This window comes from Emydura macquarii, unplaced genomic scaffold, assembly GCF_026122565.2.
Source record: "Emydura macquarii macquarii isolate MOO-44397 ecotype Brisbane River unplaced genomic scaffold, CSIRO-AGI_Emac_v2 contig_2205, whole genome shotgun sequence".
NCBI lineage: Eukaryota > Metazoa > Chordata > Testudines > Chelidae > Emydura > Emydura macquarii.
In genome coordinates, this window is record NW_027132342.1 from 35,179,112 (window position 1) to 35,200,400 (window position 21,289).

At 39.3% G+C, this 21,289-nt stretch overlaps 1 protein-coding gene across 1 annotated transcript in view; it reads right to left on the reverse strand.

Moving 5' to 3' along the window:
• OTOGL (otogelin like) overlaps window positions 1-21,289 on the reverse strand; it is a 129,191-nt gene that overhangs the window by 82,155 nt on the left and 25,747 nt on the right. The window contains exons 13-23 of the mRNA XM_067559109.1: window positions 20,968-21,076; window positions 20,653-20,699; window positions 19,025-19,170; window positions 17,718-17,841; window positions 14,095-14,272; window positions 9,520-9,644; window positions 7,584-7,793; window positions 6,817-6,982; window positions 5,306-5,380; window positions 3,261-3,313; window positions 2,359-2,521 (exon numbers count right to left, since the gene is read on the reverse strand). Coding sequence (XP_067415210.1) covers window positions 2,359-2,521; window positions 3,261-3,313; window positions 5,306-5,380; window positions 6,817-6,982; window positions 7,584-7,793; window positions 9,520-9,644; window positions 14,095-14,272; window positions 17,718-17,841; window positions 19,025-19,170; window positions 20,653-20,699; window positions 20,968-21,076 — 1,396 coding nt within the window. The remainder of the gene's footprint in view (window positions 1-2,358; window positions 2,522-3,260; window positions 3,314-5,305; window positions 5,381-6,816; window positions 6,983-7,583; window positions 7,794-9,519; window positions 9,645-14,094; window positions 14,273-17,717; window positions 17,842-19,024; window positions 19,171-20,652; window positions 20,700-20,967; window positions 21,077-21,289) is intronic.

The following is a 21,289-nucleotide window of genomic DNA, read 5'->3' on the forward strand; positions in this document are numbered from 1 at the left end:
CAAAGAAGGATATTAGGTTGGTTTGACATGATTTGTTCTTGAAAAATCCGTGTTGACTATTACTTATCACCTTATTTTCTCCTAGGTGTTTGCAAATTGATTGCTTAATTATTTGCTTCTTTATCTTTCCAAGTACTGAAGTTAAGCTGACTGGTCTATAATTCCCTGGGTTGTCCTTATTCCCCTTTTTATAGATAAGGACTGGAAAAGAGCAAATATAGGACCTAGGTACATATAAAATAAAATCATAAGATGCTTTCTAGGGAGTAAACTTAATTAATAGGTTAACCTCCAGTCTAAAGAAGTTTATCTCATCCAATGTCCTTTTCAGCATTTTCACTTGGCTGAGATCCCATTTTCATAAATATAAACACACTGTCCTTTTATTTCCTAGAAGCAGGATAATGGAGTATCGTCTTTATTCCCCAAATATAGCCCAGCAAACCTTAGAAGTGCATCTCAAGATAAGGTTCTCTTCCCTAGCCATGTTTTTCTACCTGTTAGTTCCTCTCTGAAACTCTTACATCCTTCATCTGCATTCAGCTCAAACAGGTGGTGCGGGACCCGTTGTAAATAAGACAACACTTAATTTACATTTAGACAACCGGACAGATGGATACACATTTCTTGTCTGACAGAATACCCGTTTTGCAACTCTGCTGGTGTACAGACTTCACGACATCTTTTCAGTAGATATACACACACACAGACACACATTACTCTTTTCATAGTACCTGCACATATATTTCCCAAAAATATTAATAACCAGTGTGATGCCGGCTTTCATTTCAGATCAGAATGTACAAACCAGAATCAGAATATTTTTGTACCCATTTGCCAGATGGCATTAAAGGGTTCTTTGGTCACATAAGATATAAAACTATTATCTCAATGGCAAAGTGAAAGTCTTTAACAAGGGGTTTCCTTTTTAAAAATTAAACAAAATTGTTCACAATTAGATGAAGGGGTAAAGATTAGCCTTGTGTCATCATGATACCTCATTATTATCTCTTGTTCCTCAACATCTCCTTCTAATAACTGGCTATATCAATTGAGATTAGCACTAATGCCATACAATTGCAAATCTATAACAACTCTGTAACCTCCAGGACTGTCTTTCAGTCCTACTCCATATAAACTAGATATCGGAAGCCTGTTAGTAACATTCTTTTGCTGTAAAACAGAAATAATTTCTAACCCAAATATTTTTGAGAGAAAACTATTCAATTCTATCTGGCTTGGAACCAGACGAGCAAATTGACCCCTGCATGCCTGAACAGTACAATGAAATACAGAAACACAATTTACCATTAATTATGCACTAAGTATGAAATTTATTTTCCTTGTATCAAAGTGAATGCCTAATCTTTTACTAAATCAACCAAGAATTTAATGTTTATCATCACAGTTTCATCCAACACAATCTGAGATGGATTATGTTGGTTAAAAACAGGTACAGAGTCGTATCACTTTACACAGTAGGACCTTTGGCCCTTCCAACTTAAATCAACTGTATGTCAGTGTGGCAGATTTCCAACGGCCTATAATTATTAATACTGTATCTTGACTAGGATACTGTGATGTGTACTGTATCCATATGCTTAGATAATTCACTAGCATGATTGTCAGGAAATGCACTCAGAAAGGGGGGCAGGAGTGGCTCCTGATATACACTTTGCAGCAAACACTTGAGAGACAATGCAAAAACCATTTTCTTTGATGCTGTGGATCAACCCTTCATGGAGCTCCCCAGACAGATCCCCCAGAGGTTAGGAGTCTGGAGTAAGATTGGCCTGCCTAGGATTCTAGGTAAGATAGATATGCATGTTGTTTTATTGTTGTTTTAAAAATCCTTCTCTCTTCTGTTATGCTTTGTTCCTATGGCTAAATAAACATATTTATTATATTGGCTTTAGAAAGGCTCTTTTGTGTCACCATAACCCACAGTTATAGGCCCCCAAAGGGAAGAACCACAGGTTCCAAACCCAGTCAGACTGGCTAGGGTACACACAGTCAATGCACAGGGTCCTATATCCTAGGACCTGATCTAAGATTGGGAGAATTGCAGGATTCCAGTCAGAAAAAGGTAAGGCCATGACGCCTATCACTTGTGAGGGGTGCACTCAGAGACAAGAGAAATGGTCAGAGGTACAGGTAGCCTGGTAACCATGACAGTCACTATTCTACATCTCAGAAATATGACAGTATGATAACTTCAAATGTTTGCAAGCAAAACTGAAGAAGGAAATTTATGCATTGTAATACCTGAAGAAAAGAAAAGACCATCCGCAGGGGTCCTTGTGAAGGAAAAGTATTCTTGTCCCCCTGGCTCTACTAAATACTCTGGCTCACACTTACCCTGGGGGGCAGATACAACCACTTGCACACGGTGGCGATGGCACACAGGTGAAGTTCATGGCAAGATTTGCACAGGAGATCTCACAGTTCACACCAGCTGCTGGTAAGCCAGGCACCGGGTATCTGCAGTCATAGTAGATTTTTCCTTCAGCGCATGTGTGAACTTCAAATGTAAAATGCAAATTGAATGAGATCAGCTGTTTCTTTGCAATGAAGGTTTCTAATTATTTTAGTTCACAATTGATTATTAAAAAGATAGTTTAAATAGTATATTTTTTAATTACAAAAGTGCATTTCGTATGTGTTCGACTGCAGCTAAAGTGAAAAAATTGGATTTTCATTTATATTTTATGAAATTATATCAATAAAAATTTCTATTAACTAAGATCCAAAATTTCAAACTTTGGTACCTAAAGTTAGGCATCTACATCAAGACACCAAGAGCCTGCTCCACAGCCCGCTATAGTCAATTACCAATCACTTCAGTGTGCTTTGGATAGCCCTTCTTGAAGTGGCTTGATTTTTCAGAGGTGTTGAGCACTCACAAATTCCATCAGAAGTCCAACTGAACTTTCAACCTGAAGATTAGGCTTCTTCCTCTAATATGGAATTTGGGGGCTTAATTTTTGGCACCCATGTTTGAAAATTTTGGCATGTCTTATGAAAGCTGCTTTTAAAATTTTTTTAGAAAATTCATTTAAAAAGGGACTTAGGAATACCAGTTGCATTGAAAGTCAATGGGACTTGTGCTCCTAAATCTGTTAGGTTCAGATAAGTAACTTTCGATTGAAAGAATCATCATCTGATGAGATGTTTATGAAGATCAAAAAGCAAATGAAAGAATACTCAACAGCAAACATTTTTTCTGTGAAACAGTTAAAGATGACAAGAATGTAAATCACCTGCAGTTGTTGTAGCAGTTTCAGTGCATTTCATTGTTCCATTCAAACACTGGCTGGTGTAAAGAAAACAAACTATCTTTATTCCAGGAAAAAATAAATCACATGACTGCTGCGTATGCAAGCCAACAACTGAGAGCAGTTAAAACTACTACCTAATTTAAACAATTTAGATCAAAAGTGGGATGATTATTCAACTCCAGAAATCTAAAATCTGTCCAACATTCTGTGGATATTTCTAACTTATTATATTGATGCAGGAATGGGGTGTCTCAAGGTATTGGTAATGTCATACAGATTCAGATTAACCAATGTGCACTCTGAGCACTTGCACAACAAGCCCCCATGTCCAGGAAATAACATGAAACAACTGGGGAAAAAACCAAAAAACTAAGCAGCACCCCAGGGAAACGCCACTCGCTCAAATTTGGCCCAGCCACCCCTCTGTTATAATGGAGCCAAACCACAGCAGCACTGCAGCCTAGTGTGCTGAGTCACACCACCACTCACTGAAGTTTGGCCCAGCCACCTCTCCATCAGAGCAGAGAAGCAACCACACTAAGGGATCAGCTGAGACCCTGTATGCCGGGTCTCAACACCACTCATTGAAGTTTGGCAGCCACACCAAACCTGAGGGGCCATGTGAGTGTGAAGCAAGTAGAGATGGGCAGCCAGGATCAGGAGTGGAGGGCCTTGGAGTGGCTAGGAAAATCCCAGGGGAGATGGGTGAGGGACTGGGGATGAGATGCTGGTTGGCTATAGGATAAGTGGGGAGTGCTATGGGGCTTCAGTGCAAGGCTTATGCAAGTAGGGGACAATGGGGCATGGTGGGATTGTGGTGAGTGGGGGATACTGAGTGGTGGTGGGATGAGTTGTGGGGACTTTGGGGGGGATGGAGGATGTTGAGAGGGTTAGGGGTGCAATGTCGGGGATGAGTGGAGAATGTAGGGGGCTGTGGCTAGTGGGGCTGAAGCATTGAAGGCCGCAGTGAATGAGATGTATATCAGGGTTTCTGGGAAGGATAAGTGGGAGCTGGTGGAGATTTTTTGGGGGTATATGTGGGGTGGGATGGACATTCAGGGGTCTGTGTGGTGTGAGCTGTGTGTGAGATGGGGACGGAGGGGAGGGGCATTCGTGAGTCTGTGTGGGAGGGGTAAGTATGGGGCATCTAGTTTACAGAAAGTGGGCCCCCTCAATTTCCACAGTGCACAGGGCCCCAACATTCTTTCATCCAGGCCACGGGATACAAAATCCCATCACCTTGTTGAATGAGAGAGGATTATGTGAAGTGCTTCTTAAACAGAGCTTGGGATACAGTGCTCATAGTGTAACCAAGTTTGACATTTTTAACAAAACAGAGTTTCAGAAAAATAAATTTGAGGGTGATCTAGTCCTAGTCATCTTTCTTTAATAGCTGTGAGCACTGCAAGAGCAACTCAGCAGTGGGAGAGCAAGCTGGATTGTATACTGGCTCACACATCCCCAATGGAATGGCTAGCAATGGAGACCAACTCTCTAGTTGCTTTATTATGGAGATGGAGTACAAGCCAGAAAGAAACCATATTGTCTCTCAGATCCCACAATGGGCTTGCAAGATTAAGCAAATTTGACTTTTAAGGGTGAATCCCCCCCCCCCCCCCATGTCCCTCCTATGCCATTTTTACAAAGTGGCTTTTCTCAGTGGAACCCTTTCAATGTTTTTCCTCAGAATTTGGCCTAGTCTGGTAACTCAGTACTCTCACCTACAAGAACAAAGGTGTCTCACATTCCTGTGGATACAAGACTTTGGTGTTTTCAAGGGTTATCGTGTAATGATTACTCTGGCAACACCAAAGCTTGCTTTCTTTGCGTTTAAGAGCTCTTTATTAAGGATATATTAAGTCCAGTTTCTTTCAAGATTTCCTTTTCCAACATATGAAATAAACATAGACCGTGCAGCAGTTAGGCCCTGATCCTGTATTGAAAACCAGAAGCACAGAGACACAATTCTACTAGCAGGATCAGAGCCTGAGAGAGTCAAAGTTTAAACTCTTAATACCAAAACCTACCAGGAGCCTGACTGGGTGGGCAGGATTTCCCCAGGCTGGAAGGTTCTGCCTTTGTAGTAACAACGACAGCTAGATCTGTGAAAACAAAGCTTATGCATATGGGTATAAAAACTATATGAAATAGGGCATAAGGCTATTTCACGCTTCAAATCCTAACCAAGTAAGATAAACATGCATTTTAATTCTCTAATTGATCTGTTTATTTATATTTACAGTGCAAGTTTAACCTAAGGCAAGACTTAAACGGTGAAATCCAGGCCTTGTTGAAGTCAGTGGGAATTTTGCCATTAACTTAATTGGGCCAGGATTTCACTCACATGCTGTAATGATCTTTAAATTACTTATTTGCTGTTTCTGTGTGTTGCAGCCTCACAAAAAGCTGCTTTTCTTCCTGGTTACAGGACGAATATGGCAGGATGCCACCTGATTTACAGAATGGTGTTAAAATCATAGGAATTGCCATACTGAGTCAGACCCAAGTTTCATCTGGTGCAATATTCTGTCGGACAATGGCCAGAACCAGACACTTCAGAAGAAGGTATTAGAACTCTGCAGAAAGCAGCTATAGGGTAATCAGCCTCTCACATTGATAGCTAGAGATTGGCTTAAACCATGAAAAATGAGGTTTGCTATCCTTTCCAAAATTGTTATCGTCATTAACTGTAACAACTCTGGATATTCTTGATAACCATATAAATATCCAGTCCTTTAAATCTTGTTACGTTCCTGGTCTCAATGACTTCCTGTAACAATGATTCCATGGTTAATTACATGTTGCGTGAAAAGGTATTTCCTTTTATTGATTGTGAACTTCCCACCTTATAATTTAATTGACTGTCCCCTTGGGCTTGTGTTATGCGACATGGAGAACAGAAGTTAAAGATCCACCTTCTCTATACTAGTCATTATTTGATATACTTCTATTATGTCCTCTCTTATTCAATTCCTTTCTAAGGTAAACAGTCTCGATCTTTTCAATCTCTCTTCATATGAGAATTTTTCCATGACCCTGCACAGTCTTGTTGCTCTTCTCTGAACCACCTTCAGATCTGCAGTATCTTTTTTAAGACTGGGTGACCAGTATTCCAGAAGAGGTTTATACAAGAGCATTGATGATTTGCTATCCCTTTCCTTATGCAGTCTAACATTCTGTTAGCATTTTTGACTGATGCTGTGCACTGAGCAGAGGTTTTCAATGAGCTGTCTAAAACACTAAGACACTGAAGTCTCTTTCTCAATATTGATATAGTTAATTTAGAACCTATAAGGTGTACGAGTAGTTTAAATGTTTCCCTCAAATGTGCATTACTTTGCATTTACTGACACTGAATCTGTAAATCACTTCTCTCGTTGGCCATCAGTCACCAATTACACGATCGTTAGCCAATAACAAGTACAGTAATGGGGTCTGAGACAGGGGAACACAAAATGAGATACAAGAAAGTTCTATTTTAAAGGCTTGCTGCATAGTGACACAAACAGTATATACAGAATAATGTAATATGACTTACATTGGCACACAAAAGTTGATTGATTCTTCAAAGTATTTCCCATCAGGACAATTGCATCCTTCAACACAGTTGTCATTACAGACACGCGGGGCAGAAAGGAAAAAGCAGGAGTGTTCGCAAAAAGAAGAGCACTGATGATACAGCATACCACTTCGGCACACTAGAGCTAAGGAGGAAACATCATCATCTTATGATGTTGCAATAAATACATTGAGATACATCATGACAGTGTGAAATAACACAGTAAGTTATACTGTCTCAAATTACCACGGAGGTGTGCTGCATTTTAGTCACGTGTCTCTCAGCTAAACCTCAGCCCAACTCCGATTTCAAGTGTGTTAGAAATTTCTTGGCTTCTCCCATTTTGAGGCTTTAAATTATTAAATTCAGAATGCCTTTTTGTTAAGAAAAGACCTTAAAAAAATTTTGTGTTTCAAAGTATATTCAATATATTTCTAATAACTCAGGTTTCTAGGGGAGAGGAAGAATGATCCATTGATTAGGACATTAGCCAAGGATTTGGAAGATCTGGATTCAAGTCCCTGCCCCACCATAGACTTTCATACCACACTGTGACCTCTTTCCCCTCCTTCCAAAAACTGACACCCTCAGTACTGCAGCTGCATCTACTGTGCATTATGTTTGTGTTTAAAACATATCAAAGTATGATGCTAACCTCTGATGTAAAAAAAAGATATGTTCTGTTTCAAAGAATTTCTGATCATTCCCCATTTTTAAACTTTTCTTCTTTTGCAAGCGTTACTCACCACAGTATGAAATATGAGATCTGAAATCAATAGCAATTCCATGCTTGCCACAGATATAGGCATAGTGTGCAAGTGCATTACACAAACAGCTGCTTCCACATTTACAGGCATCAAAACGGCACAGCTGGTAGTATAATCCTGGACTGATGTATGGGTGACATGGAGCAAAAAGTTCTTGATTGATGATATCACAGTGGGATGCATAGCCAACTAAGGGAAGGCAACATTTTCTTTTTGGCAGTACCCATGATAATATATCAATCAAAATAAATAGCAAAGAGTATCAACACACCAATTCATACAAATGTGCAATAAATCTTCTACATAAGGAAGTTCCATAAAATACTGTTATTTGTAACCAACGTAAATATTTCAGCAATGAAATTTGCTTAGACAAAAATACATAACTAAATAAAAATCTATATTGAGATTAAGGAAACATATGAAAGGAAACAGAATATATTTCCAGAACACAAGGAAAGTAATTGAAAGTTTTGAGGGTTTGCAATGGCCAAACTTTTCTTGGCATGGGAGCTGAGATGTATTAGAAATTGGAGCTCTGGGACACAATTTTCCCAAGACTGCTGCTCTCTCTTAAGTGTCACACAGTGCTTCCTGGAGTTGCTGACTTTTTGCTGGCCTGCCCATTGAAAATCTTATCTGGCACAAAACACTGCATTATTTCTGCTTTGGTGCTGAGCCCATCTCATGCTTTTGTTCATTTTAACTCATGGCATTAGCAGGAGCAGAGAAGCAGGTGCCTGAATGCTTGGCTGTTACATAGTAGAATAGCTGCCACAAAGATCACAGATGGCAATTCCAACTGCATGGCTGAGAACTATTCAAGCCCACCACAGGAATGCTGAAGGGCCACATGTGGCTTATTGCTGCACTTGGACCACTTCTACTTGGATCCTTGGATTCCTATAGATGAGCATACATGTCCTTTGAACTCAATCGTAAAGGTTGAAAGCACAGCAAACTCAGATCTTTGCTGTCTCTTGCCACCAACCAGATCTCTCCCAAACCCTTCCACATCTTAAGACCTCCTGTATTCTCTCCTAGAGCTGCCAAAAGGGCTCAGCTCTCTGATAACAAGCTTCCTGTTCTCCAGCTACCACCTCCCCAGCCAGCTACATCAACATAACTGTCCTTCCGTTCGCTGTACAAGATGACGCTCATTGCTAGCCACGACTGCTGCTCTGCATCATCCACCCAGGCTGCTTTCCTGTATGAGATAGGGGATGGAATTTAGCAGCAGAGGGAGGCAGGGCAATCTTTCAGGCAGGTCAGGGAAAGGAAGAGGGTATCTTGGGGGAAACTGTGGAGATGACACTACACAAAAGTCCTAAACTGGCCCCCTCGCATTGGCCACAGACAACAGCAGAACACTAGAAAATTGTCCAGCCCTGAAGGTATAAAACACCTTAGGATTCACTATACTTCCTGAGAATTAAAGATTAATCTGGCTCAGTCCTGTCTTTACTCAAGGCTCAATCCCATTGGCTGCAGGGTAGGTAAGGTCTGATTAAGGACTTGAAGTTTATACCCAAAAACATTGAAAATACTAAATCCAAATTGTACGTGGGGATAAGGCACAATCACTGTGAGGTACTCATGCTCATCAGAGAGGAGATATAATGGCCTTCACATCTGCAAAACATGTTTCCTTTTATGATCTATAGGAACATCTAAAATTAAGTAATCCTCTTTGCATATGCCAAAGGTTATTTCAGTCTATATACTAAGGACATTAAACACACCAAAGAAAAGGGTTTGCAAAAACAAAAAACAAAACAAAAAAACTGTATATGTCTAGAACTGAAGTAAAACTAATACCCATAGATGATTTGTAAGTAACAATGAAGCACAGAGCACAAAATCCTGCTCTAGTAATGTGTTGAAAATAAATCTAAATCCCAAAGTGAGATCATACCGTTTTGTTGATTAATGTTGCAAGGATCAACCACAGGGACGTTGATAGGCGCAAAACAAGCTGAGGAAACCTTCCACGCATTGGCATGAAGCTGTGGGGTTCCTTCAATCATCCCTGCTGGAGAACTGAAGGGAGAAGGAAAGATAAAGCAAAAGATCAGCATTGCCTGGTAGATGGGCTTCTCACACGAAATAGTTATTAATATTGTCTTTGCATTTGTTCAGATATCTCTCGCTCATCCATGGACCATTGTTTCCACATCACAGTGGAACTGCATTGTCACTGCACTTTGTTTCAGTATCTCTGTATGGGAATGAAATGAACAGACCTCTCATAAAAACATTTTCCTTTACAGCTGGCAAATATCACCTTTGAAAGTCTAAAGGCTGTTCAGTGTGCCTGATATAGGTACAGAAACATTTGGGAAAGTTAAGTACACTTAATCAAGGCCTGTCCAGTGTTCTTTGTATTATTACAAGCATTTTATAACATGTTCACCCAACTCTGTGTTATAAATTCTTTACAACATTCTTAAATCAGTTCCACTAATTTCAATGAAACTCTTGTTGACATATGACCTTGTTCACCTCTGATGTGATTTTTAGAACGGCCTCAGTGACATAGGCCCACCTTCCCAAATTGGATTTGTGGTTCTAAATCACTTGGGCACTTCTGCAAAATCAGACCCGTCATTATCATCTTGACAAAGAATTGAAGATGGTGATGCTGCAAAGGACCAGAGAGATGAAGACTCGGAACCTTTCATATTGGACACACATTTCTGTTTTCAGATAAATGTCAAATTTCTGTAAGTTAGGTGCTTACCCGGAAATTGGAAATGTGTATAGATTCTAGAAACAGAAGTAGCATCCCAGAGCCAGGACATTTGCTCAATCAAAATAAGGAACAGCAGAGCCACTCTACTGCCTTTATAATACATTTTTAAAAAAATCTTTAAAACCAAGAATACAAATAGGAGAGTTGAATATTCTTCTGGATTGCCTGCCTCCATTTGTCAGGCTTTGCCCCAGCAAATAACCACCACCCTTAACTCTTATTTAGAGCTTTTCATCAGTAGATCTCAAAGCGCATTACAAAGGAGGGCAGTATCATTATCCGAGTTTTACAAATGGGGAAATTGAGACACAGAGGTGTGAAGTGACTTGCACAAGATCACCATGCAGGCCAGTGACACAGTTGGGAATAGGACCAAAGTTTCCTGAGTCCCAATCCAGTATGCTATCCACTAGGCTACACTGCATCCAACGTATGGCTTTTGAACCAGAAAAAACCAACTCAGTGCAAAAAGAACGACAATTTGAGAGTGTAGAATATAAATTTAGCGTGGGATTTTTTAAAAACATTCAGTGTTGGCCTGATTCCCTTTGAAGTCAACTTTACCATTGACACCCAGGAAGTCAAATTATGACAACATGGAGACTTATTGAAAATTCTACCCTTAAAGACGTTAGTGGATTTCAATGGGGATTCGTTTATGTTAGTGTCTATCTTAAGAAAGAAAACCGTTACATAATTGACCAAGTTTATTATTAAATGCAAATCAATCATTTTGTAAAACTGATCTAAAAAGGAAGGCCAAGGTTCAGGTCTAAGTATAAAATGTGCACTGTTTTTCTTCACAATATATTCAAAGGCACTAACTTTTTAATGTAAAAATTTCTCTCATCAGCAACATCTTCTGATATTTTTTCACATTATATTATTTTTAATTTAATATTAAAAACTTAGAAAAGTTTACTATTAAACCTGGAAAATTCTATGGCATCTTGACCATAGAATCAATTCAAGAAAGGATATGTAAATTGGAGTCGCAGCTGTGCAAAAGGTATAGCATGGTCAGAATTTTCATTGTGTTGTAGATCGCTACTGAAGATGTGCAAGGTAAATAATAATATTTTCCTGAAATTGTGCTTGTAACATGTTTGACATTTTCCTTTGAGCAATTTCTATGCATACGTGAAACTGCACATGGCTGTAAAATGTCAAGGCAATGGTTATTTTTCAGCCAGAAGCATGCAAAAATCCATTCACAAAGCTTGAACGGCAGATGAAATAGCAGCCATCTTTGAACTGTATGTGCACTGGATGGGAGGAAAGCAGGTGATGTGGTCTAAATATGGTGGAAGAGGTATAGGGAAGTGTTTAATGTCCTACTCCCCTGTGTTTGGAGAACGGCACATCTTCCATTTTCATGGAGCTCCCACTGAGCACCCTGAGTCCAGGATGGTCTCTTAGGAGAAAGAGAATAAATGGTCCCCTCCCTCACTGCCTCAGAAAGTTGCACAGACCCACTTCACTACTGCCGCTATTGCTGGCTCACAAGTTGCTGGAGCAGTCACATGGACCATAAACTCTTGCCTGTGATAGCCAAGGTAACCCCAGGGCCCAAGACCCAAGTTAAGTAACAGACACTAGATGCTGTTGTGGATGTGTACATAAACTTAGATACTTCCTCTGAGAAAATGAATCAAAATGAGTCCAGTTGTTTCTACTGATCACATAGGTGAGGCTCAGCAAGTCAAAGAATCTCAAACACAAGTAAATGCACCATTCAAAACACTCCCCAAAAAAAGCAGTCTCCACATTTTTTTAGCCTTCAAAAAATAAAAAAAAGTCAGGTTCATTTTTAAGCTAATATTTTATCAATGTAGAAATGTCTGACCTCACTTCCACCCCATGCAGCTACATTCATTGCAGAGTTGGATGAGCCATGAGTGAGTGCAGAATTTGGTCACTGCTAAAACTAATGTGTTCAGTGAAGCAACAAAAAAAGCTGACAAATAGCCAGTTATTAATGATCTTTTAATTTTGTGTTCAGTGTCAAACAGATCTACTTTCTATAAAGAATTGTGATAAAGTTTGAAGGATTTTCAGGAAAGTATTAGAAGTGGGACAGAAGGGAAGAGGGGAAGTGTGTCCTTTGTGATTAAGGGATTCTTCTATTTTAAAGTTGTGTTAAACCCTAATAAAATTTAAGAAAAAAAATATCAAGCAACAATATGTGTTTGGAAATCAAGGGAGGATGGTAGTATTGGATACTGTCATTTTTCCTGGCTTTGGTGCCATGTGCTGATGGTTTGGATGCAAAGGAAAGAAAAGAAATTCAATCCAGGAATAGCATGGTTCAATACAATACACAGTTGACATGATAATCTTTCTTAAAAAGGAGGAAGGCATACAGTGATCAGGGTAGTTTCTTGCCATGTCATGATCAAGAGATAAATCAGCATGGTAAAGGAGTGGCTGTTTTCCTTTGCTTTTTTTTTTTTTTTTTTTTAAATCCTATTCAGTCCATAAATCAAATGAGTAAAAAAAAGTCTCTCTCTCACACACACACACACACACACACACACACCTGCTGAAAAGTGAATGTTATTTATTGTTAAGAGTATGCAAACTTCATCCGACCAGCAGAGAGCCATGAAATGACTCAAAATCCCATCAACTGTACTTCTTACTACTTTCCTGGTGCTGCAACCCCAACTCATGCAAGGAAATCTGACCTCCAGCGCCAAGGAGTTAAACAATGCTACAAAACCTAGCTTCTGTTAAATATTTGCTTTTACTCAGTTTTGGGAATGAATCATCTCTGTCCTCTGAACCCCTCTTGTACAGTGCTGGCACTAAACCTAGTGGAGAGGATGAAGATGCTGTTGGACTCAATCAAGATGCTCAATTGATTTTTTCTGTTTGACTAATGATAAGTATATTTGTCACAGAGCGTATTAGTTAATATAACAGCCACAAACATGATCTTGGCAGGCATTGATCTGACCAATCCAAATCGCAGTCAAGATGCAACAGATTAAAACCATCTTTTGATCAAATCAAGAGCCTACATTTTTAATACAAAATAGAGAAACACAATATAGATATTCTGTATATTAGATAAATCTCTAGTTGCTCATTGTCTATGATTGCACTCTAATAAATAATCATTTACATGTATATATGGTCTTGCACCCAAGCATCACAAAACACTTTGCAGACATTAGTGAGTTAAGCCACTTCACTTTGAAGTAGTTAAGTTATAATCACTATTACACACATGGGTAAACTGAAGTAGAGAGGTGAAATTACTTACTCAAGGTCACACTGCAGAGTCAAAAATAAGAGTCCAGAGGTGAAATCCTGGTCCCACTGAAGTTCAACAGAGTTTTGCCATTAATTTCAATGGGGCCAGAATTTCACATCAGGAATCCTGACTTCCAGGCCCTTTCTCTAATCACCAGACAACACTGTCTCTCTGTAACACTGATGCATCTCACCTCTGAAGGAAATAAAAAAAACACAAACACCTTGATTCTTAGGAACTTTACAGAGAAATATTCACTACATGGTACACTGAGTGAGCCAATTTAATATTAAAAAATAAATAGCTGAGATTCTTGTAATTAAACTTTTGTTGTTGGTGGTTTTGGGGGGGTTTTTTTGGACTGGTTGGTTTCCTAAAATATGAAAATATTAGTGAAATGACCTTGTCAACTGAGCAGATTTATCTGACTACTTCACCTGTTATTACATTCAATTCAGACATACATAAAGCAAACTTACAGAAAATCATCTCTTAAATTCCCATTAAAAGTTCCACATAGACCTAGTGTTCTTCTCTTCCAGCTGGTATTGACTTGTATATATAGTCTCTCCCCATCTTTAGCAAACTGAATCTTTAAACCAAATCTAGTTTTCAGCTGCACAAACAAAGATGACAGGTTCCGAATTTCGATATCCCCTGCACACAACAGAAGAAAAAACACAAGTCATTTTTCCTTGGCTGAAATATTTCCTTCAGAAACCAGCCCCAGGGTTTTAATGTTTCAATTTTAAAAACAAACAACAAAAAAAACCTCAGAAAAGTACAGAAATGCAATTAAGAGACTGCACACAACCTCAGAACACTCCAAATATTCTTGCCCACCCTCCACCAAAACTAATGAAGACAACCGTGTACCACACTGTGACACAGAGGTCCATTTGTAGTTCACTATCCTCTGTCAGCAGCTCTTCTCAGGCCTGGCATACTCTCTACACCCAACTCAATGTGGTTATAATCTGTATCTAAAAAAGGTCATGTAATTTGTCATCAAAAAACTAATAACTCACTGATCACTAATATTCTTGTGCAATATATGTACATAATATGCATTAAGAGTTTTGGATAGATGCTGCAATGACGACTAAAATGTGTTTAAATCAGTCATGTCAGGGGGAGTTGGCAAACAGGTCTCCCCTAGACAAACAAATGTGCATTTGCTTCTCTGACCATCCTGATGTCAAGCAGAGATAAGGAACGTCCATTTACATATCAGGTAAACTAAGCTATCAAGAGGGGGAGGAGACAGCTTCCAGCAAAGAAGAGAAACTTTATCAGGGCTATAAAGACAAGGGGCTTGAACCTCAAGTGATAAGTAACTGAATCAACTGATCGTATGTGATATTACAGTATTATAAAAGTGTATCGAGTGAGGTGTTTTATGAAAGCCTATGACACACTAGTGATTCATATCATTATAAAACAAATTTATTAACACTATATAAGGAATTATGGATATTCCTTGGTATTAAGCCTTACAGCCTGTGTCCAAACAAAGGGAGAAACAGGTCTCTCCCTCACAAGAGGGAATGTCACAGCTGTTCACCTGTCTCCTATGTAAATTAAGCATGGTGGAATCAAAACAATGGAAGCCCCATATATATAATGGGAGAGGAAGACCATGGGAACAACTTGAGGTCATCCTGCCTCTTCAAACAAAGTTATTGAATTTTGGAAGATATAAGCAAAAATAGAAGGCATCTCTGGCATCCACCGCTAGACCGACAAAAGGGGACAGAGTTCTTGCAAGCTGAGAGAAATGAGTCCTTCAACCAAGGAGGAGGGTGGTTTGAAGTCTCTGGGAACTAAATATGGGTGAGAAATCTGCTTAGGCAAAAATTTTTCACCTAGGAAGATGTAGGAAGTCAGCATCTTGTACTTCTGTGGAAGGTTGTGACTGAAGGAAAGTCAGCCATGGCTGGGAAGAAAGAAGACCGGTAAGGAAAAATATCTTGAACAAAGCCTGTACCTTGCTAGATTAGGTTTTAAACATCTAAATGTGTATTTTCACTTTTACTTGCTTGCAACCATTTCTATTTTTATTTCTTTTACTTTGCATCACTTAACTATGTCCTATTGTTACTAAATGTTTTATTTGTTTTTTACTATAAACATACTCAGTGCTGTTTCTGCAGGGAAGGGTGTATTTACCCCAGTTAAATTAATAAGCTATAATGTGCTTTTGTCTCTTTAAAGGAGCAAACAAACCTTATTATTGCTCTGAGTTATCCAGGATAGGGCTGGACGTTTCAGGGCAAATGGCTTTGAGGAAATTCAGGACTGGGAGTGTGGTGGGGTCACTTTGCTGGCGGTAACCAAGGCTGGGGCTGTAAACAGACTGCTGGGGTCAGAGCTGCTGAACCAGGGCTGTTGCACACGCGGTTTGACCTGCATATCTGTAAGCAAGCTGTGAGCATTCCAGGCTGGAAGCTACAGCAGCAAAGCATTTTAAGGCACCCAGGGCTGCTGAGCAACCCCTAATTGGTCTGGATTGCATCCCTGATCCCTATGACAAACATCTTCAACACTGACCAGAGATCACCCTCTCATTCTCCCTTCCTTCACAAGACAGCAACAACATCATGCCTCTGGTAAGAGCAGCTGTTCAACTTGGGACAGAGGCAAGGGAGAATACAGATCTATTCCAGTCTCAGTCAAAGACTTTGTGTGTGACTTTGGGCAAATCATTCAATCTCTGTGCCTCAGTTTTCTCATCTGCAAAATGGGACTAGTACAACTTTCTTGACTCACAGGGGTGTTGTGAGGTTAATTATCAGATGTTTATAAGGTACATTACAATCTTCAGATGCAAGATACTATCTAAGAACTTTATTATTAATTATTAAGGCTACATTTCATATACAAACCAAAGCCCTATCCAACACCCATACCACCTTTCTAATAAATCCCTTATATTGCTTACTATTTTACAATCATTGTATCTATTTATTATCCATAGTAGTTGGATAATAGTTGCAGTTGCAGACATCTTAAACCCAGGATACCTTTGCAGCTAGTCTACATAACACACTTTTGCATAAACTGCAGTGAAAATGGTTTAAGATGTCTGCAGCTTCAGACAAAACACTTCCGTGTATCAGACTTAAAAATGGTCCTAGCTGATAGAGTTCTTTCCAAAACACCCAGCTGTCCAGGATGTAATAACATGTCCTAGCTATAATACCAAGATATTTGTCAGACAAATATGTACTTTACAAGGAGATTCCACAAGGTACTGAGGCTAAAAACGTAGAACTACAGTTGTTTAGGGATGCTTCTTAACTGCTTTTCCAAACTTTCCAGTGTTCAGAACTTTAATGTTTGGGAGTTTGGGTTTGGTTTTTTTTAAAAGCATCACCTTAACTTTTGAATTCTTTGCCTCAGATATTTGTCTTTGATAATTAAAATATTTTGCAGAGGGGTTTCCCTCAGACCTAACAAACATATTTATACATATTCACAAACTCATCTTCAATGTATCAAGTTTCTCTGAGAAGTGGGCATAATCAGATGCTAGCTTCAACTTTAACTTCCGAGACACTAGCATCTCACTAGTTAAACCTCAAAACACCCCTCTGAAGTAGGTAAATATTATTTCAGTTTTAAAAGTGGGGAAATGGAGACAGAAAGGAGAAGTAACTTGCCCAAAGTCACACAGCAAGTCAGTATCAGAGTCAGGACTAGAAGTACTCACGCATTCTTAGCTCTTAGTCCCATGCAGAGACCATTAAACCAAGCTGTGCCTCTTTTGCATTTTGGCTTGCAACATGCTGCAAGAAACTTTAATAAAGCAGGACCATCCCTTTAGCATCAGGATGATCCTGCAAAAAATCAGAATGGCTGACATCTGTAGGTGTCCCTGGGGGTATAACACAGGGACTCCCCTTCCCTATATAAAGTATTTCTGGAGCTTATGCAGCATTCCATAGGTTATTAAAATTAAGAAGGGTAAGTATTTTAACAGTAGTTAGCATCTTTTGTGATTTATGCCTTCCAAAGAATTATTTACTTGTACAAAAGTGTAATAAAAAGCATTAGAAAATATGAAGAAAAGAATGTGAACACTAATCCATATTTTTCTTACCATTAAAGTTAAAACCCTGGTTAGGGCCAATTTGGACTTCACCATCCCTGGTAAGAGTCACTTGTTTACTCATATCATCTTCAAGAACTAGTGTTACAGACTGGATGCAGCCATGGTCAAGGTTCTGCATGAAAATGAATTTTATCAACAGGCAGAAGATGCAAAGAGATTTTTTACTAACACTGAATTAAATTTCAGTTTGTTCATCCAGAGCTAGTGAAAAAATGCTGGGTCTAAACAATCACCAGCACTATCATCAGGTATGTCTGGTTAACATTGACCAAAATGTTAAACTGGAAGCATCAGAGGAGAAAACACAGGGAGCCAGGCACAACTATTGAGTGCAAAGTATGCAGAGGCATGTTGTACATGACTGTATGGTGTGTAGAACCAATTATTCAGGGAAGCATAGTAGCAAGCAAACTAAGGCCCCAATTTTGCAATCTGATCCATATAGGCAAACCCTTGTATCCATGCAGAGATCCATTGACTGCAGTGAGGCTCTGGACAAGAATGAGGGTCTGGCCCCTATCCAACTGCAGGCCCCAAGTGCTGTAGAGCATTAGGAGGGAGCAATATCCACATGGGGTGTCCCTAACAGAGGACATTTCCCTTCCCCTTTGGAATAGAGGCATGACCTTTGACTACAGAAAGAGATATAAACCTCCAAATCTATGTTAAAATACTGTCAAGTATTTGACTTTTTCAGAAAGAAGGAAATTAAAAGTTAAGGTTGCAGTTAACTCAGATCAATAATATATTCTGAATTGCGTATGTGTGGTTTAAACACATAATACTCTTTAGCCACAAACTGATACGGAGGACAGTTAATGTTTTAATATTTTTGTGAACTTCTTAAACATACTGTTGCAAGATATGAGATATCCTATAAAACAACAAATAAGTATCTCAGGCTGCTAAGAAATGTCTCTTACTTAACTGGCCGTATATTAAACCTGTTCAGTCTTGTCAGCAAGAGTGTTTTTCTGTCTAAGACACCTGCTCATGCTGTAACCAAATATGCAGATACCTGTGTAATCATGCATGAATGAAAAAGGTCTGTAGACTTAATCCCAGAAAGGCAGCAATTGTTTTTACAAAGGGCAAGAGTGGTAATTGAAATAAAACACAGATCACGATCAAACTATATTTAGCTACTCAATGTAAAAAGCAGCAAAGCTGTTTCAATTTCTTTCTGACAGTGTTATTACTAAACATGCCTGGTTAATTTATAGTGGTTGGCTACGTAAAATGACCTGACATTTTTATGTACCCATTTATCTTCACAAATTCAAGTGGGACCTTACCTGGCCACAGGGAGCTTTCTGTAAAGTGATTGTGAATTTGTCTTTCCCAGTGCCTTTTACCAGAACGTACTGACAAATCCCAAGAAAGGTATAATGACGACCATCAAACGTTGTGAAATGAGAATCACCTACAATGGTGCACTCAGCTTGAGAGAAAGAACAATGTTCAATAAATAGAAAACATTTGCATAGAGCCATGTCATAGAGAGTCAGAGATGGAAAAGAGGCAATATGCAGAAACATTTCCCTACCATATAGTCCCAAGCACGATATCCAGCCTAGTTTAAATCTAGCTAGCTATTGTGATGTCTGGTGCTAATTAGTGCATACCAAGTATCACATCTTACATTTCCATCAGAAACCACCTTGTCAAATGCAGTTTTACATGTGTAGCATACCTAGGCTCTAATCAGGCCCTCATCTCCATGGTATCTGAGTGCCCTCCCCCTTTAAAAGAAGAAGAATTAATGCAAGGCAAAGCCCAATGAAAAGGTTATATTTCCCTCCTACTACTCTCTAGGAGGTTCCTAGAGTAGTTTTTCTTCTCTTTTCTCTGTATATCTGAGGGCAGATCTACACTAGAAGTGCTATATCAGCACAGCTGCACCAAGGCAGCTGCACAGCTGTAGCATGGCTGGTGAAGACACTTTATGCTGATGGCACAGCGTTCTTCCATCAGCATAATTACTCCACCTCCACAAGAGGTGGAGGAAGCTATGTTTGCAGGAGAGCATCTCCCACCAACATAGCGCCGGTGTGGACAGTGCTTATTCGTTGTAACTTGCGTCGCTCAAGGGGCGTCTTTTTCACACCCCTGAGCAACGCAAGTTAGATCAACTTAAGAGGTTGTGTAGACCTACCCTGAATGTGAGAAAGAAAGCATGCTTCTCCTGTTCTCCTTTTTATTTTCCTTTCCTTAGTTATTGCTGTAGTGGCAAGGATAGATTCCGAAGGAGGCTAGGTCCATAGTCATTCTCACCCTTCCCCGTGGCGTTCCATAGTCTAGAGACAGTTGCCTGGAAAACTCTGTCCCACTTGCATGAATTTGACCCCCTGATTTTGAGATAGTTTCATCATTTCTATGAAATGTAACTGTCAAGAGAGGTCTTGGTCCCTGAGTTACAGGAGTTATTGAATAGGAGTTAAATAACTTTGCCCAAAGCTGTGGAGGCATTAAAGATGAGAACTGTTATCTTAAAACTAATCTGTTGCTCTATGCAGAGAAATCAGAGTAAGCTGGGCGCCAGAATGATGTGCTCTTGTCACTGTTTGTATTATGAGAATGCCTAGAAGCCCCACTCAGAGACCGACGGTGCTAGGCTCTGTACAAGCATAACAGAAAGATGGTGTCTGCCCTGAAGAACATGCAGTCTAAGTATAAGACAAGAGACAACAGGTAGATACAATAAACACATTGGGGAAAGCACAAGGTAACAAGTAGTAGGATATGGTCAGATAATCAGCGCACCAACTGTTTAACCATTGCTTTCTGCATCCATTTCTTTAACCTTGCCTGTTTGTTTATTATCACCCCAAACCACTAACGCACATCTGTTTCTGTTACCTTTTGCAGCTCATGGTCCACATATTCAGTATACTGGTGAAAGGAATCAATAAAATGCATTTACCTGGACAGTCGTGTTCAGTGCAGTTCCAAAGGCCACCAATACAAACACTAAATAAATCACAAAATACAGAACATGCTCTTTGTTCAGGTCTTTAGAAAAAATTATTTTCTAAGTCTTCAGACAAGTCACAAATTTACACTTTCTATAGGAATCACTTTCTCTCTCTGTATTTAGTCAGATACAGAACATGGATTGTAGATACAGATATAGAATAGCTTTGAAAAATGTAATGCAACTTGGTAAACATCTTACAATAAATTAAACATAGGTAAGCAGATACATGAAAAGGGTGAGAATGGATTAGAGACTACATACCACTGACTGCATTCTTGTTCAATTTTCGAGCCTACAGAGAAGGCTGTCCCATGATAAATACAAGGACAATTTGACACAGAGATACAAGTTCCATTGTCCATAACGAGACCTATTTTTGTTAAAAAAACCAAAACAAAAGCACAACTAAAAACAAGAAAGGAATATTGGGGTTCTGCTGTTCACTCTGTGTGTTCACTTGGTCAGAGAGGCATCATTTTCATGACATTTCAACGGGTGGTTTTATCCCAGCAGTACCCATCTCCTCTCTAGGACCCCCATTTCAGAGACATTGTACAGATGGGCAACTGAAACTAAGCAGGCC